The following is a 19,196-nucleotide window of genomic DNA, read 5'->3' as shown; positions in this document are numbered from 1 at the left end:
CTCCACCAGGGCAGCCCAGCACAGACCTCTGTGCCATGAGACCCTGGGCTAGGAAAAGCCCAGGATAAAAGTGAGATTGCACCAGCTGCATGATTGGTTTTGCAGCAGCAGGAGCTCCCAGGAGCTCTGCACCGACTCAGGTAGCTCAAAATAAACCTGCTTTTCTGCTGCCCCCATGGAGCAAGGACCACTGCCCACACTCACACTGGAGCTCAACCCTTTGCTTTTAAGACAACATCATGAAGAAAGTATCCAGGGTTGAAACTAACATGCTATCCATGGTCCTGACAACCTACAGTGCATGCAGGAATGTACTACAATAACACTCCCATGTCTGCCCTAAGCTTCTGACTGGTTTCTATGTGGAATTTAACAAAACCAGGGCTTTTTTGGCTTATACAAGAAGTAGCCTGTCACCCAGGTAAAAGCACTGAAGATAACTAGCCAGCAGCACAGATCTAAACAAATCTAAGAAATCATTTCTTATGGATACAATGCTTTTTGAAGAAAGCACACACTATAAAGCAGTTCTTATCTTGAGCCTTTTCCTTCAGGTTTTGAGAAGTGTCTTAGTATTTGTTTGTTGCTTTTCAATACTATCTGAGCAGAGATTAGACAGCAGCTGATGTTGTGAACACTGTGCATAGATCTTTGAGAAATATCCATCTTCCATACAGAGCAATCAACCATGAGACACTGAACCACTGAGAGTGAACAGTTTCAATTTAGAGTAAAAGCAAAAACTAAATCTGCCCAGATATATCTGTTATTTTCTAAATTAAGTGCAGGCTTTCAAATAAATTACACTTCATAATAACTGGGGACCAGCAAAGCTGTATTATATTTTCACAAAGTATCCTTATGTGTAGGCTACAGAAATAAACACTGTGATTTGGTATCTCCTTTTCCATAACAGGCAGGAGTATCACCTACACATAGATACTTCTGCATAGTTCTATTTCTACTAATTTCTTAGGATCCAAGCCCTATTACTGAAAGCCACATCTTAATGAATGTGTACTCACCTCTCAATCTCTGAGCAGTTCACACCCATCTTTGGCAAAAACACACCTTTAAATCTGCATTATGTAACCATTTCCCTATACTCCCTGATTTTCTAGCAGGTAAGTTGTTTTTGAAGTTGCAGTTCAAAGGCTATTTATCTTTGAAGGCTGGGCCATGCCTCCAAAAGCACAGCCTCCATGCTTGCCACCCTGAGCAAAGGCATTGCTCTGTCCTCAGAGCAGCCCTCTTCTGAGTCTGTGTTACTCCTTCAGGGAGCCTGATGCTTGGAGGCAAAACAAAACCCTTGCAGGCACTGAACTCCAATTTATAAAGGACCACAGTAGTCCTATGGGAATGCTCAGGATGCAGGCAGGTAGGAAAAGTGAACACCCTAGAGATCTAGCTTTCTCTGAACTCCACAAGAACCTTCATTTAAGACTAAAAACCACATCCTTTAATCTCTGTATATCCACTGAGATATTTACATATGGGTAAATAGCAGAAAACATCACATTTCCTTAAAATCCCTAAACCCAGGAATCATATGTGCTAAAAGCAAGCATAATGACTGTATTGACTTACTGCTGCTCCATTTCTTTCTGCCAAAGGAAGGCAATAATATTCTCACTCAGAGGGGTCATCTGCATAAGAACCAGGGCCACAGGTTCTACCTCAACAAGCCCCCTGACTTTCTTTATTACCACTATTGAGAATTATCTTTTGGATTTCTACCCCCATCCCTCCAATTACACAAGAACAACTCTGCATTTTCCAACAATGAGACAGTCTCATCAGGGTGACTGCAGTGAAGTATCATACAGGGCCAAATAAAAATGTTCTGCCCTCTTCAACTAACCCAAAAATAGGCGAAGAATATTTTTAATAATTTCAGCTGCCTTTCCCTACTAACACACTGCTTCAAACTTGTGGTTCACACCCCCATTCTCTTATTAAGGGAAAGTCCCTGGAGAGCTACATCTTTCACATTGCAATAAGGAGTCTCCCTGTCGTTCATTAGAGCTATGAATTTTCTGATGTTCTAGCTCAGAGTATCATGGAAAAGGTGTTTTACTCCTAACTGTGCTAGAATGAGACTTTTCCTGACACTTTCAAGGGTGACCTTGAGTAAGTGGCTCTACTCTGTGCCTCATTTTCCTTTGCAACACTGATAAAGCTCTTGCTTTCCTTTTTGTAGCACTGATATCCACAAATGCAAAGAGCTATGCAACAATTTAGTGTTGTATGTCACAAAGGCTGGCATTTCACCAGGCAGGCTGATTTGAGAGGAGGGAAGAACGGAGTCCAGCTGCCAGAGTCAGCTCCAGAAGCCATGTGGCATTAGGAAAAACATTGAAACCTATGAGAATGAAGTTTTGGGCTCCTTTGACAAAACATGAAATTGCACATGAACGTGTGTCACCTGAACATCCTTGAGATGCTGATCTAGGTTTAAACAGAAGAATCAAAACAAAGCAATTCCATACTGATGAAGTGGCTTCAAGTCCCACAAATTCCCCATTCCATCTTTTCTTAGTCTGGACAACTGCTAGTATTGAAATATTTGAACTTTTTAGGAAATAGGTATTTCAGAAGATATTCAAGTCTCTACCAGAGCTGAAAGGCCTTGCCTTTGCCAATATTTCTGTTTAACTCCCAGGAGAGTTACAAGGTGAGCTGCACCACCACCGTAAGGAGCTGTCCTTGCTTGTTCCTGACAGGGCTTTGCAACTGAACAAAATAGATTATTTTCAGAAAAAGATGCTGGGTTCTTAGGGTTCTACCCTGTATTGACAAAATAGCAACATTATTCAAACAGACAGTATCAGGTAGGGAGCATTACAGTACCTTTGCTTAAGCACCAGCAGCATAAGATGCATAAGAGCCTGAGATGCTGACTTGAGATGTGCCAGTCCTATTGCAGGCACAGGTGGGGAGTGCCAGGACAGGGGTGACTGCCAAAGTCAAAGGGAACATGACAAAACAAATACAGGAAAAGCACCCACTGATACATGTACTTATTGATTTGGGCCTCTCAATGGCCATTTTACACTTTTATGTAACTGTGAGTGGTGTGCCCCCATCAGGGTTTGGTGAGATGGACTCACTGACCTCTCTGAACAGTCCCAAATACATCCATCACCCACAGAAACAGCCAACTAGTACCTGAGACACCTCAAATTAAAACAGCATAACTCTTCTTCCTCTTCCTTCATAGAAAGGTGATTAAAAATAGCCACCTGTTAGAAGCACACAGACCCACAGAGAGCCCTGGGTATTTACCTCCAGCAAAGAGCCGTAAGAAAAAGAAAGGAAACAATTACCCAAAGAATAATGTTCTTCCACATAATTTCTCTATGCTAACTTTTCTATTACTTCAAATATTTGTCTTTGAAGATCTTTTTCTGCATGAAAAATTAGATTTACTGTGCATGGAACCTTTACAGATTATTAAGTCAAACCAACTACACTATTTAAAACTTAAAATATGGTCACTATAATAATTTCATAAAACATGTAGATTTTAAAATTAAGAGTGATTATATCCACAATCTATAACATTTTCATAGCTCTATAAAAATTCCCTGATATTTTAAAGTATTAAATGTTTTATGTAAGAGGAGCTCTCTCTTATCCCAAGGATTTCAGTCCCACCAAGAAGAGCCTATCAATTGGCTCTTTCTAGTAGGAAAAATATTAACAATATCTTTTACACAGAAGTCTGGTGTACCCTGAAAAATGGTGCAAACAAATGAACAAGTCCTTCAGTCCTGGTTAATGGAAACATTACACATGCAGGACAAAACGTGAAGAGGACAAAACGTGACGCACTCAGCATTTGGTCACATGCACTCCTAACTTCATTTACCAGTCAAGGGAATTTTCATCTGCCAGGCTCACAGCAAACCAGCTACAACACAATTATGGGACTGCAATCTTCTGCCATCCCAATGACTGCAAGATTGTACAGCAAGTATTGGAGCTGACAGTACAGGAGGAGAAAAAGATGTTATGAAATGCCAGGTGATTAGCAATTGTAACAGAAATGGGACAACTACGAGGACTGCTGCTTCTGTCCCTTCATCTGTGTTTCTGTAAGGGTGTCCTTCTGTGAGAGCCCAGATCAGCCTAGAGAACACAGCAAACTTACAGGAACACTTCTCAGACCCCATGTTTTCCTAGTGCCTCTGCATCACCATCTTTACTAGGGACAAGGTTAGGGCTGAGGCACAGCAGGGACATCATCACCCCATGAGACCCACGCCAGGTGACTGCCTAAACATACAGCCCTTGATAACAGCTAAGAAAAAAACCCCACAGAATACAAGATGTTACAATAGTGATCACCTGGAAAATAAAAAAAATAAAAAAAAATAAAAACCAAAAACAACAGAACAAAGGTTTCCTTGTGTCCCTGTCTAAAAAAGCTCCTTCTAAATCTTCAACCACCATTTAGGCTGCTGCAGCCCTACTGCAATGCCTCCAGGCCCAGCACTATGATCTTACCCACAGGTACTGAACACTGCTCCCTGTTTGTTGCTGAAGTGGTGAAAAGCTATTGGGATTCATCATCCAAGAAATAACTGGTAAACTTCAGCTTTGCTAGTCATGATGGCAGCTGGCATGGGATGCATCTCCCCAGTTTAAACTCATCTGAGATGTTTCAGAGAACAGCTGTGAGCTATGAACTTCAGGAAAAGGTACAGAGGGAAGCTACCATCACCCCACTAGGCTGGGGGTGAACATGTGCTTTAGTGGTATAATGGCTCAAAACCTTTTGGATTAGCAGGAGAAAACAAAACGTCAGTGCCCTGGTTTCAGGGCTGCATTATGCACCAATCTTCATTCCACTGAGCAGCACAGAATATTTAAAAGCAATTTCAACAATTTTAACAATTCAGAGGTAGAATTTAACCCAAGAGTTCTGCTGCTCTGCACTATCCTCTTCCTTATGACTGTAAAGATGATTTTCCCAAAGCTCTCAGAGCTCTCCAGCCAACAACACAACATCAAGAGCTGGATCCAGCTACTCCCAAATTGTAAATGCTGCCCAGGCAAGGTCTCAGATCAGCACTGATCTAACACTAAAGCCACATTGGGTTCCTGATATTACTCCTACATAAGATAACAAAGACCTCAACCCCAGAGCAAACATCAACAAATACTGTCCAGCCTCAGCCTAAATCCAGAGCCAAAGTCAGTCCCCATGCACAGTAACTCCACTAACCAGAGTTCTGTAGCCATTCTTTCTTTATGGAATACAGACATAAGGGGCTGAACCCAAGTGATTTAAAAACTGGTGTATTGAACTTGGCGCAGCTGTGTAAAACTCTGGCTCTCCATCCCCACGCTTTTTTGCCAGCATGGGTTGAGCTGAGAGCCAAGGGGTTTCTTTTCCAGAGGAGCAGGAGCTGATTTATTGCCTCATGTAGCTGTAATTAGCCCTTCCAGGAACAGAACTGACAGTCCAATATGTCTTTCAGCAAAAAAGAAGGATCCAATATCAGACCCATCCAGGTTTGTCTAATATAAAGCAAGTTCACCGAGTTCACTGCCCATGCTGTGATATTTCTGGATTGCTCCATCATTATCTGGGGTCATAATTAGAGACAAGCTGATTGTATTTTCCCCTCAAGGAGGTACATGAGATTTTCAATTCATTACACTCAGGGCATTCAGCAGCCATTGGCTGATGGCCACCTTGGTCACTATTTCTGGGACCAAGCAGCACCACTATAAATGTATGGAGTCCATAGCCATCAGTGCCAGCTGGGGCTATTCTGGGACATGGGGGGAAAGCCACATAGTTCATAAACCAAGACAGCACAATGTGATTTGAATGGTGCTTTTTTGGTAAAGCTACAAGACAATCTATCCAGATGAGGTCACATCTTCATGGAACTAAACCATTTCACATGGCCTTGCATGACATTTGAGCCAATAACCATTGGCAAACAATGGGCAGAACATTTGCAGCTGGGACCTTCTGCACAGAAACATGTGATAGAGTCAATTGTAACACTTGCAATTTAGAGATCAGTTCTGTTGAACTGTCCTGGGAAACCCTAAGGAGAAAGTTAGTTTTAAAGCTTTCAATAACCCATTACTGTTTGTTAATAGTATTAATAACAGTAATTAATAATATTTTCCCCCAGAGGAAAAAATTTCAAAACAACTTCAAACTAACATGTTATTTAGAAATGAAATTCAGTATTTTTGAAGAGAAGAATACACAGGCTTTTCTGATGATGTACCTTTCCTTGCTGGCAAACAGCACCGTGTCTCTTTTACAAAGGAAGATGAAATTGAAACCTGGAAACAACCATTTTTCCCAACAACTTAAGCTCCATACTTCAACAGCTAGAAGATGTGTAAAGTTGATTAGGGAAACAGTACAAAAGCTAAAAACACTGATAAAGCTTTATGGTCCATATGTACCTCCACCTGGAAAGGCCTTAAAAGCATCCCATGAAATCCCCAATCCCTCAGAAATCTGTAAGACTGGCTATTGTGATACCTCCTTCCAAAAACAGCACACAGTAAAATTGTTTAGCTTACAAAACATGAGTTCACTGTCATTTGTGCTGTTTATACTACCACAGGTGCTGACAAACTGTTGTGAATCTAAGGAAAGATCCATCAGAAAGTGCAGATTCCAGGAAGCCCCTGGCTGGTCTGGATGGTAAGGGAACTATTGAGTCTAATCCAGTTCAGCAGAGAAATTTCAGAAAATTGGATTTCCTGCAAAATAGATCTGATTTTTAGGCAGCTTCATTGCAAACAGAAGGGAGAAGAGGTAGATGCTAAACTTCAGTGTTCCTGACAGACAGACAACAGCCCAAAATGTCCTGCCTTAGGCTTTGCTAGAACACTGACTCCCCCCAAGGCTGATGTCCCAGACACTGAGGAGAGGGACTGTCCAAAGGCAGGGACTCCTCAGAGCACAAAGTCCTAACACATGTGAGGAGAGAGGACAGAGGCCCAGGCACATCTGCTGGGTGCCATGGGCAGGCTCCAAGCCAAAGCCAACTTACAGAACTGACCTGAAGGTACCAGGGAGGGACTCAGATGGGAGATATCCACCTACATGGTCCCAATTTTCTCCAAGCCAACTGCCCACCACAGCTACTTTCAAAATCAGCAGGAGCCACAGTCAGGACATGCTCTGTTTGGTTTGGATTACCAAATCACCGTGCAGCTTCTGGGTGATAAAGCTGACTTCAGGAATACAGTAACAGCCCTGCCTTTGAGATTGCTGAGCATGAGTTCACATGAGCATAAATGCATTTCAGTGGTGGCAATGCCAGCTTTAACAGTGCTGAGATTCAGTGAGACTCTTCTGGATTCACTGCTCCTGAAAATCTTTAAATAAAAAAGGACCTGCCTGTGTTTTCATGTATACAGCAGTATGTCTATCATGGGCCATCCACCCCAAAATCCCCACTGTTTGGCTGACTAGCACAGCACAGAGCACTGCTTGCACTAGAAGATCCCCCTGCATGCAAAGCTCAGCATCAGCCTCAATGCCCTGGTCTCCATTTCACAGACAGCAGAGAAGGAGGCTAAATTCTGCACTCAGATCTGCTGTCATCAACCTTAGGGTGATGCCACAGAAGGGACAATTTAACCAAAACCAGTATTTTCTTACTATAAATAATTAAGATTTTAAACACGCTCTGTTCTTTGTCTCTGTATACTGCCCACGGCTGTATGCTTTAGTATGTCAGGCTTGTCCTCACTATTTCTGGGAACCTTCTAATCAAAGGAGGTGAGAAATTCATCCCTAGTGCCTTTATTTTCCCTTTTTTAAAGAAACAAACAAAAAACCCCACAAAGTCTTGCTGTTCCTGGGTGTTGATATTTTTTGAGAGGGGAATGCACTAAAAGCACCATTTAGGTCTGAGAGCCTGCAATGCATGTTACTGAGAGATGAATCATGCAAATAAAACTGACAGGTAAATCTAGATATCCAGCACTATGTTTAGTAGCAATGGCAGAGCCATGTCTCAGCACAGAGCCACTTGTTGTAAGTGTAATTCATAGCCATTTTTAAGATGGGGTGGATAATCTGACTGTTGAAGATACCACATTGTAGTAATGACATATCCTCTGAACAGGGAGAGACATGGTTCTCCCAGGAAAATCCTGGGAAGCTGTGTAGAGAAGCTTAGAGAAAAGAATTCAAACAATTATATCTCTTTCTGTAACCACTGTTTATAGATATGGTTCTCCAGAGTGTACCATTCAGAGTTCACCAAAAGTGTAAGAGAAGATTCCTAAAGGCCAATCAGGTCTTAGGTTGACCATTGTTTCTATAAGAACTGTAGATTTCTAATAATAAAGTGTCTTTTCATCCTTCTGATGATAAAGTTTTGTATCACCTTTAGCTGTCCTCAATACCCCTTCTGTGATACCACATAGCAATTTTAATAGCAGCTGCTAACACAAATGCATCAAGGCTATATAATTTGTACCAATAAAGTAAATTGCCTTCAAAGTGGCTGGAAGAAAGTAAAAGGTAAATAAGCCACAAATGTTTGTTAGTTTACTATCCCCTTGAACCAATACAAAATGACTTCTTCAAGCCTTTACTACTTCTTCAATAGTTAATAGCTGAGGTCTAAAGGCAGTTAAATAGGTCTCACACCATATCATCAGTATTATTTCCTTTGTTTTCAGTTCAGTAAGGCATTAGAGACCTGGCCTTTGCCTACTGATCAAATGAGGCCTTTACCTCACCACTGCAAATCAAGAACAGTACTTCATTTAAAATCTTGACTGGAAGAGGAGACACGGGACAGTAATTTTTAAACTTCTCTGCTGATTCCCCCAGCACTTCTCATATTGCAACAAAATGGTTATAATTTGCAGTATGATATTTCTCCACTGGGGCACACTGATAGGAATAACAAGTTTAAAAATTAACAGATGACTTTGTCAATGCAATTATTTGATAATGTATGGCACCGGTTAACTGGCAGTCTCAGAATAACAGGAGCGCTGGTCAATACTAAAAGGGAATGTGAATTCAAGGCCAGAAAATATCTCAAAAGCTCAGATTCAGCCTTCAAAGAGATCAAATAAGCTGGAAATATAAAAAGCAGGTCTTGCTGAGGAAGCTTATTCTACTGTCAACCCAGTTATGCTGCAATGGCTTGTTAGTATCAAATTAGGAAATCCAAGTCTCCCTTCATGTATAATTAACTTTTTTTTCCCCTCCATTTACTGGAAGGTGCTGGATTCTACATTTTTCCTCATTTTGGCATTACTGCTGTTCCTCTGTCACTTACAGTATGGTAGAGCCACTAGCATGTATAAGACTGACTTCAGAGCCATTCTAAAGGGGCAGAGAAATGAACATTTCCGTGTCATAGCAAGCACAGTGTGTGCAAAGATTCTCAAGCAGAGAATTAATTCATACTCTATGTGTTCTCCTTGAAAAAATTCAGAAAACTAAAGTGAATCTTAAAATAATATCTATGATGAAACAATAATTCTGGATATGTGGAATACACTGGTGTTTGTTTCTTATCTTTCTAAAGCCACCGCTGCAAAATATCCATAACAAATTTCATACTCACTGAAGTGCTCCCCCAAAATATATATTCAGGACTGCACATCAATAAAGGATGAAGCTCTGAGGGCTGTCCTTCAAAGAAGAACTTTATTTCACTCTGCTCAATTTCATACAGGTTTGATCTTTCAAACTGTACAGACCCCTGTAATTCCACTCCACCCCAAAAAAATCAACAGCCAAACAACCACCACATCTGGATCCTGCTCCTCAATGGCCAAAGTAATGATAAACACAGAATGAGAAGAAGTAGAGACCAGAGTGCCAGTAAGAGCAGGAAGAGGTGAGGTCCAGAATCTGGAACCAGAGAGTTCAAGCTCCTCAGTTGGGTCTTGTTAGAGATCAACATCAACTGAAGATCCTTCAGGGTCTCCAGTTCCACAGCTGCTTGCATAGTGGTATCACAACACTCAAGCACACCCATCCTACCAATAAACTTGTCTGCCTGGACTTGGAGAGAAAAATAACCAATGATAGCACTTTGCATTGGAGTAAGCATTGCATACAACTCTCAGTGACCAGATGGGCCTCCAGTCAACATGAAGAGGCCTTCCTGCTTGTCAGCCTCTTTTGGAAATAGCATTAAATGCCCGGAAAGTGGTTTTGCATTAATAATACATTCCCAGTGACTGAGAAGGAAAGCAACTTTCCCTCATTATACCAATAAGAAATTCAGCACTTCTGGAGGATTTATGAAGAAAATCCAAGTAGCTACATTCAGCAAATTAACCTTACCTATTGAAGGCTGATGGCAGATAAAGCCAGCCTTAAGCCAGCCTCCAGTGGGGGGGATGAAACACAGAAGGAAGAAGCACAGCTCAAGGAAAAAAAAACCACAGCTTTCCAAATTAGAAATGCTGTTCCATGCTTCCCTGATTTCTTGCTTTGCACATGCTATTAAAAATAGCAAGCAGAAACGCCTTAGTTCTCCTCTCCAAGTGCACATCCTGATGCACACACAGCCTCCCTCGGCCGCGCACGCCGCAGGATCGCTCCACGGAGCAGCCATCATCCCCAGCCACAAGATCCCTACTGAAACATGACGACACCAGAAATGGCTTAATTCAATCTGAAGAGAAAAGCCAGAGCTTTCAATGTGCGTCCCCACAGAAGTATCGAATCATAAGGTTCATCCAAACCCAAGACCTGAGAGAAGAAACTCAATGAATTAGCCTGGTGATTTGTAGTCTTATTGACTATAAAGAACTCTTTGAAAAGGCAGGGATACAGGAGTTATATTAAAAGGAAACATCCTTGTATCACTGACAGGAAAATAGTCAACTTTTTCTTCAATCATTTTAAGCATAACAGCATTATTAAAGTCTTTACAATTTGAGTGAAAGCATTAATTACTATACCCATCAGGAATATTTTTCATTGTCAAATTGCCTTTTACCATGCTAATAAACACCATGATTTGCATGTAAAAATTAATAATGTTACCTCATTTATAGGTCAAAACACACAGACTAAAATAGTTTCTGCAATTCTCCCTAAATAACTAGCTCTTGCATATCAAGTTTTATGGCACATTAAAAATGAGTGCAATTCAGACAAGATTTGAATAGCTGAGTAGATAGAGAGGGAAAGATAAAACAAATAAGGAAAATCTTCTGGTAAGCTAAGCCTCAAAAAAAAAAGCTTACCAAAAAAAAAAAAAAATCACATTTTTTAAAAATTTCTGGACCCCATGTGACCTAGGAATGAAACAGCTGTATGCAGGTCATTACTCAAAGTATCCACAGATTATGCCTCCAGCCACTCTGGGTATAAATGGTATGTCAGAACAACTGAATGCATTAAAAAAAATTACTTTCAATTACTCTCGCATTTCATTCAGTCCAAAAGCAACATCCACAGTTCCCATGTAGCTTGTGGAAAAGGGTTGAAGTATTTGGCTATTTTCATAAGAGCTTGATGACGAAGTCTTGAATCAATTTTTATAAGATTTCTGACTATTAATAGGGTCCTCCTCCCACCTTTGTTTAGTAACATGGTGGGTTTGTTGGTATGGAGGACGATGAGCATGGCCACTTACTTTTCCCCCCAGTTACCTGCTTGAGCATGTTAGAGGCCTGCTGGAGCTCAGATGCTTCCTGGGGTACCATATCTACTTCCCTCAGCATCAGATTGGCTTGGATCACCCTTCTCATTCAGAAGCTGCAGTTGCCCACCCACAGTATTTCAGCAGCTATCAAATGATGGTTAATAAAGGTATTGGACTCCTACCTGCTCTTCTAGGTGGTAGCAAATAGCCAAGGTTGGCTCATTTTGCAAGAGCCACACAGCAACCCAAGCTCTTATCTTTGAGCCCTCCCAGGACAGTCATATTTTTGTTGATTTCTAAAGCAATGGGAAAAGACATTTCTCTCCCTTTCTGAAATGCATTAAAGAAAAGCAAGACTGCAGTGCTAACTTAGTGCCTGACATTCCCCTCCTCTTTTGGTGGAGTCTGAAGCACAGCACCAAAGTAGTCTCTCACAGCACCCCACTCCAGCCTCAGGGATAAGGTGATAAGGTCAGGCAATCAAAGTGCTCCCCTGCTATACACAAAGCTGGTACCTACATTGAAATGCACAGCCTGGGGCATGGGGGAGCGAGCAAAAAAAGATCAGGCCATTTATTTACCTCCCCAAATATGCTTCCCTGTGTCAAACTTCAAGCAGCCAGTTTGAGAACTGTGGCCTCAGTGGCATGCCCTGGATCTCACCCAGCACATCACTGCAAAGGATGGAGCTGCCTCCTCTGTGCAAAATGCACTGCTCAGAGGAGCTCTGACCATCTTGACAGAGATGCAAGCACTCCCCAAAATAGAAAACAGTTTTGTAACAAAAGTAACTGTGCCACTATTTTGTTTGCATTACAAACAAGCACCTAAGGAGTCTTGTGGGACCCAGACTTGCCCAAGCAATCTGCACTACTCCAACACACGTGACAGTATGTGCTGCAGACTCACCTCCAACAAACACAGGACAGGTCAGGAAGGTGTATTATGGGGTACAGTTTGACATAAGCATCTCGGACAGCTTCAGGACATGAACTATGTCTTGGATCTTTAAGATCTTTCCTTTGATTGTTGAAGAGAGCCACAGAGGTGGGAACAGTGCACAGTAACCTCCAGAACTGCATGTTCTCACTTGCCACCCTCTCTCACCTTGTCCACAAAGCCTGTCTTCACTCCTAACATTCACTGGCTCTTGTTGGGTTTTGATCACAAGTTCTTCAAGGTGAAGATTCTGTCCTTTACAGCATAGCATGCACAGAGGAAGCAGGCCCACAATGCTGGGGGCTGGCCAAGGAGGCTTCAGAGCACCTCTGGTGGGACAAGATGGTTCAAACCACTCTGCCCATTCTCATATCCACAAGACAGCACAATGCAAAGAGTTCAGACCTGTTTGCCAGTCCCAGGAAGGGGAACTCTGTGCCCTGAGTAAATGGGATCTTACTGCTTAAGGCCTTCCACTTAAAGGCCTGAACATCCCATATCTATGAACAGCAGCATTGTGGCTTTTCTACATTAGCAAAAATCCTGCTCCCAGCTTTGTGACTGGGAAGAGAACATGACTCAGGTAGCACTACTGTGGCAGCATCTGCCTAGGACAGCCACACTGCAGAGATGTCCTCCGCAGACATCTCCTCAAAGCCCTGCTGCTTTGGGACCCTGAGCAGAAGAAAGCTGCAAGGACAGGTTCCCTGGCTTCTCCCACACAGCCCCCTGAGCACAAGGATGGGAGTCCTGTGGGCAGACCTACTGCATGGAGAATGTCTCTCCAGCAGGGCAGGACCATGGCTCAGGGGACTGACAAGAGCATCTCCACATCTCAGCTAGCATGCCTTTGCTTTGCTGTCCCCATAGACCATCTGACAAGAACAAGTCCTGCTGTATTTCCCAGCTAACAGCACGCATCCTGTGCTGAAGGCAGCCTGCCCAGCCACCCCAGAGCCACCAGTGCCCAGCACTGACTTCCAGGGATAGCAGAGAGCACCAAGTGCTGGCTGGGCCCCTGAGGAAGGTTCAGGCAGGCAGCCTGGCCCTGCCCCCCATACAACATTGACACATCAGGACCCCAGTCCCCACCTCCAGCAAGATAAAAGTAGTAATCTGTGTTTTCTAGCAGTGAGGGAGAATGTGATTTCTGAGTTTTCAGGAGTACAGAAAGGGATACTGCACCTTCAGAGGACAGGAGCTGTCCCTGCAGTAAGGCCAGCCTGCAGTCCCTCTGTACTCCATCCAGACGCCCGGGGATCCATTCCACACTGTGCAGCTTGACTCTTGTTCGGCTGATTTCTTCTCCGGCCTCCGAGTCTGAACATCACCGCATGACGTTCCTTCCTCTGCTAAGCATCTTTCTAACTGTGACTGAAGAATCTGGCAAGTGACCAAGTATTCTTTAACCTCCACATAAACTATTGTTAGCTTTGGCAAAGCCCAGCTCCCGGGATGCCTGGTGTGGTATCGCTTACTGCTGCAGCCCACAGGAACTGCTGTAGTGGCGAGATTCAGAGAACAGGGATCAGGTAGCAGATGCAAAACAGAGCTCTCACCCACGGTGCCCTGCATCCCCCACTGCCTAATGAGCTTTGGGAACAGCTACAACTTTTAAGCTCCTTACTTCTGCAAAAGGTTTGGAGACGGTGAATGTGCAGAACAGAGTCAGAGAAGCTGTAAGTTAGATGAGGCCAAATGCTACTTTTAGATCACCAAGATGTGTTGGTAACTTTGCAGCTCCATAGAGTGTTATTTATTTTTTAGGCATGGTGAGGAGATAGAGACGTTTGGCTCTAGCCAGCTTTGTCTGCTGGAAGATGGCACAGGCAGGCTGCACCACCTCCTCAAACCTCAACAGAGCCCTCTTGGCTTGTACTCTTACTGCTACATTCCCAACAGTAAAGTCCTTAGTCCCACATCCCACTGCACAAAAACTAGGATATGTCTTTCTCCCCTCATTCTCATGAGTAAGCCCAACCAGTGAAATCAGTTATGGCTGCTCTAAGCAGTGCCAGAGATGGTTCTTTAGCCCATTTTTTACTGCAGACTGCAGGCTTTGCAAGGCACCAGCCCCAGCCATATTCAGACAACCAAGTTCTACTGATGGCAAATCCTGTGCAGACATGTCCACAGCATTCACCAGGGATAGCTGAATTCAGGGACCAGACGGCAGGTTTTCTTAAACAGACTTTATGTTGCTTAATATAGCACACACTCTTCCTCAGTATCTGCACAACACTGAGTTGGAGATGTTCTGAGATTTGCACTGAGGAAGACTGGAGAGGTGGGTGAAAGGCTGCAGGAGGAAGCATTTAAAAAGCAAGAGATGACTTTGGAGAAGCATCATCTGCAAGCAACAATCTCCTAACAGAGGACTGGCAATGCAGAGGCCTGGTTAGTAATGAAAACAAAATGTAAACCAGTGCATAGTCAGGCAATGCAGCTGCAAATCCATCCAGGATTAGACTCAAAACCCGAAGATGTGAAGAGTTTAGTCTGGCTCACACCTTTCCTCCGGGGAGATGTCCTGCATTGTGCCTCACTGTACACCTACACAAAACTGCTCTGTGATCCTGTGCACCACAGGCCTTCTTGTGCCACTCCAACACTACCCAAGTCACAAAAACTACTTCAGTGCCAACACAACTGGAGCCCTGCCGTGAGAAGACTTCCTTTGCCTTCTCATTTATTCATTGAGATGCCAAAGTTCCTTGTGCATTTCCTTTATGGTCAACCCTACTTTGGACCTGTCCCATTTTGGTACCTTGATTTCTGCTGGGTTGCTCTACACAGCCCTTCTTTTTACACAGATAGAGGAAACCCAGAGAGTATTTGTTCCCTTCCTCTACCCCATGAAGGAAAATCTCTAGTAACAGCAAACTGCTCTGAATTTTTTTTGCATCAAAATGAGTATTGACTCTTGGGCATGCCTCATTCCCACTAGCCCTTCCACCAAAGCCAAGCACCCAGAAACATGGACTGCTGTGGAGCCCATAAACACCAGTACCAGCAGCCCCAAAACCTGCCTCAGCAGACACTCACTGCCAATTCAGGCAGCAACTGCAGCATAACAGTCACTGTTTGCACAGGATAGGAGTTGGGCAACCCTCCTTCTGGAGGTGCTTTTGCCACCAGCTACCTGGATCCTTGTTTTATTGCAGATGTTTCCTTCCTGCTCCCTGCATAACTCCTCCGGCTACACGAGCTCCATCTGAAGTTCCACGGAGAGCCTTTTGCCTGCCCCTGTAGTGCATGACAAGGCACGCAGTGTGTTATCCTAAAGTCACAGTCCATTTGTTTCCCATCAAGGCAAGTACCAACAGGACATTCAAAAGGCAAAGGTGGCCATCTCAGGTTAACTGTGAAAATAGCATGGAGACTACAAAAAATATTTCTAGGGCTAACATGACTGCTGTGAGCTTTTTAATTTAAGTAAAGTCTTCGCAGATACGCCTTCTTAAGAGGTACTTACGTGTTTCCCCAAGCCCTGGTATGTTTATTGATCACTGCCCACAAGAAACTGTACTTTATAGGACATACTGCCTCCTTATGATTGAAATAGCTTCCTTCCTTAATCAGCATATAATCAGATATTCCCACACAGGAGAACTATAGCCCTGATTGACAAGATAGTTACAAAAATAAACCTGGGGTTTAAATATAGCTTGCTCGTCTCCCTGGAAGGTATGTAGTATTGTGTTATACAAGTCTACCATAATTTTCCTTGAATTAATATAGTCCATATTGCCCCACTGCCCTGATCACTATCAATTAAACTGCTCACAGATTTGTGTTGTACAGGAGAGCTGGCAGCTACGTTGGGTGGGAATGGCAACTCGCCTTTCCTCTGCATGGACTGACTTACCATCAGTACTTCCTCGGCAATTAACACGTACAGGCTTTGAGTTCACGTACCAGTTGAATGTGTGATTTCCAATGCAATTGTAGAGGTGGATAGGTGAATAAGTGTGCAGGACCACACAGCTATGTACGGAAACAAAATGCATATGCTCAACCTGAAGGGATATATGTGGATGAGATATCTCCGTATGCAAACACACAGGCTAGCCAGGCAAGATTTAATTATCTCCTCTTTCTAGGGTGGACAGTTCAATAGCACAATACTCATTGCATTTCTTCCAATCTATCCAGATGTTCTGATGTATTAAATATGCAGTGTAACGAGGGCAGAGCTCTATAGCCCGATCTCATTTCAGAAAAAAAGAAAAATGAGATTTCTTTTTTTCAAACCCATTCTAATCATAAAACGCTTTTCATCTGTTAAAAACCTCCCCGTTGCTGACTGGCTAAAAATCATGGGACAGACCTCATATTTATTATGCAAATCCTTAGCATTAAGAAAACAAATCACTAACTAACATCTGTCTCGCCCTAAAGGAAAATAAATTTACAAAACCAGCCGCCTCTCCCCTCACTCCGTGGGCAGCGGGCCGAGCAGCCCGCGGGATCGGCAGGGACGCGCCTGCCGCCCGCTCCCCGCGGGTGCTGCAATGTCCCCAGCACAGCGGCAGCCTCGGCCGCCCGGCCCCGCACCAGCCCGGCCACTGCGGTCCTTCCGCCGCCGCCCCCCCGCGCCCGACCCACCTTTCCCTTCCATCGCGGAGCCTTGCGAGCGCCGGCAAGTTGCGGGAAGACGCGCACCCTCCTCAGCCGAGAGCCCGGCGGGCAGAGCCGGCCGCCGCTGCCTCGCTCCGCGGTGGGGACGGCGCTGTCACAGCCCCGGAGCTGCAAGCAAGCAAGCAAGCGGCGGGGGGGACGGCGTGAGCGGCCGGGCCCCCCCGGCCCCGCGGCGCGGGGAGCGGGGCTGGGCGCGGGGGGAGCGCGCGTTACCTGGCGGGAGCTGTCCCTGGCCGAGCGGTGCTGCGGGGGCGAGTGGCTCCCGGCCCGCCGCGCTGCCTGGCACCTCCCGCATGCGCGCCCCGCCCGCGCCCCGCCCCCGCACCGCGGCACCGCCGGGCCCGGCTGCGGGATCCGCGCCGCGCACCCTGCGCGGCTCCGGCTCCGGCCCCGGCCGCGCACGGAGAGCGGCAGCGCTCGGGTGCTCAGCGCGGCCGCGGACAGCGCCGGCGGAGCCCCCGGGCCGGGCACCGCGCTGCAGGAGCGCGGCCGGTCCCGCAGGTGTGCCCCGCAAACCCCCAGACCACAACACCCACGCCGGGCGGGTCAGGGAGAGCGCTCCGCTCGGCCCCAGCCTCCCTGATCCTGCACCAGGCTGAGCCCGCACACCTGCAGACTCGGAGAGGAGCTCTCAGGAGACGCCCGGTCTCAGGTTCAGGCCTTCCCTGGATGTGTTGTTTCAAGATTAATTATGCTGATTCATAAAACATCCACCTCTTGGCTAGTTTATGCTTTTCCACCTTTGCATCCAGCCACTGGATTTCACTCCTGGATTTCACTCATCCTCCAACTCATTAATAAAATAAGCAGTCACCTGCTAATAAGTTGATAAAACATTCATACCAGGATCAAGTCACTTTTTTTTTTTTTGGAGAACAAAGAGTTCATCCCTGTTAGAAAGTTTCTCCACACTGGAATTACCTCTTAAGTTTTTTTTCAGATTTTTAACTTTTGCGCAATGGGGATGGTAAAACCCAGTTCTGTGTTTATGATTTGTGCTACTGAAAAAGCAGCTCATGGCATCCTGGGAGCTACACAAATAGAGGATAGATGGCTCCAGCACGATGTAAGTTTCTAAATACAGGAACATTAACTCCTCTCTTTTACTTATACCACTGTATATATCCTGTTGTCCATATCTTCCCTTCTTACCTAGGACTAGCAAAACACTCAGTAATTACATGGTCTCTCATCCTGAGCTACTGCAAACCATCCTGCAGACACTACCTAGGGGCATTCACATCCCAAAGCCAAACCCTGAATTTGGTTTTGGAGGTGAACACTGCACACATCATTCCCCCTTAGCACACAGCCCAGGCAGGTCAGAGCAGCACCTGCTCCAATCTCAGCTGCCACCCCACAAGGTGCCAGGGAACTTAAGTTAGAAACAGCCCAGGATGAAGACCCAGCACATAAAATTCACATTTTAACTGGCTCCTCTCCATTTATTAGGTCCTACACTATTGTGATGAATGACACTAGGGTTTTTTTAATTTCAGAACTGAATAGTCAGGTACTGTAGGCAAGCTGTGAGTCAAACTGTGCTATAGAGAACTGATGAAACAGACTTAGAAACTGAAGATGCAACAGACATTTACTTTGACCTTCTAGTCAAATCATCAATTCTTTCTTTGACTGATGTGGGATCCTATTTCCCTGTTGCTATATCTTTACCCACCATCAATGCAAAACTGACTCAACTACACTTCCAGGGTCAATCTGTGTGCTTTTTCTGAAAAGCAATGAAACAATGACTCATTCAAGGTCTATTAGTCCTCACTAACATTTCAAAATACAATCAGATTATACACGAGAGTGCTCCACAACTCCTCAGCCAGTTTTTTATAACTCTTGGATTCAAATAATCAACTCCCACAAAGTAAACATCAGGCAAAATCTCAAAGGACATTAAAGTTCCTGGCATCCAAGTTCAAGAACAACTTTCAACAGACGGAAGAGAAGGCAAAGAAATACCCTAACTTTTAAGGTACA

General features: G+C 44.4%; 1 protein-coding gene across 1 annotated transcript in view; it reads right to left on the bottom strand.

Annotated features, from left to right (window-relative positions):
• FGF12 (fibroblast growth factor 12) overlaps positions 1-17,561 on the bottom strand; it is a 219,391-nt gene extending 201,830 nt beyond the window's left edge. The window contains exons 1-2 of the mRNA XM_071437768.1: positions 17,418-17,561; positions 17,172-17,312 (exon numbers count right to left, since the gene is read on the bottom strand). Of these exons, the coding sequence (XP_071293869.1) occupies positions 17,172-17,184 (13 nt within the window). The 5' untranslated portion in view covers positions 17,185-17,312; positions 17,418-17,561. The remainder of the gene's footprint in view (positions 1-17,171; positions 17,313-17,417) is intronic.
• Positions 17,562-19,196: the final 1,635 nt, after the last annotated feature.

Source organism: Agelaius tricolor, unplaced genomic scaffold (genome assembly GCF_023055355.1).
Source record: "Agelaius tricolor isolate 1412-34295 unplaced genomic scaffold, bAgeTri1.0.p SCAF_12, whole genome shotgun sequence".
NCBI classification, from domain to species: domain Eukaryota; kingdom Metazoa; phylum Chordata; class Aves; order Passeriformes; family Icteridae; genus Agelaius; species Agelaius tricolor.
This window is presented reverse-complemented; position numbering and strand designations above follow the sequence as displayed.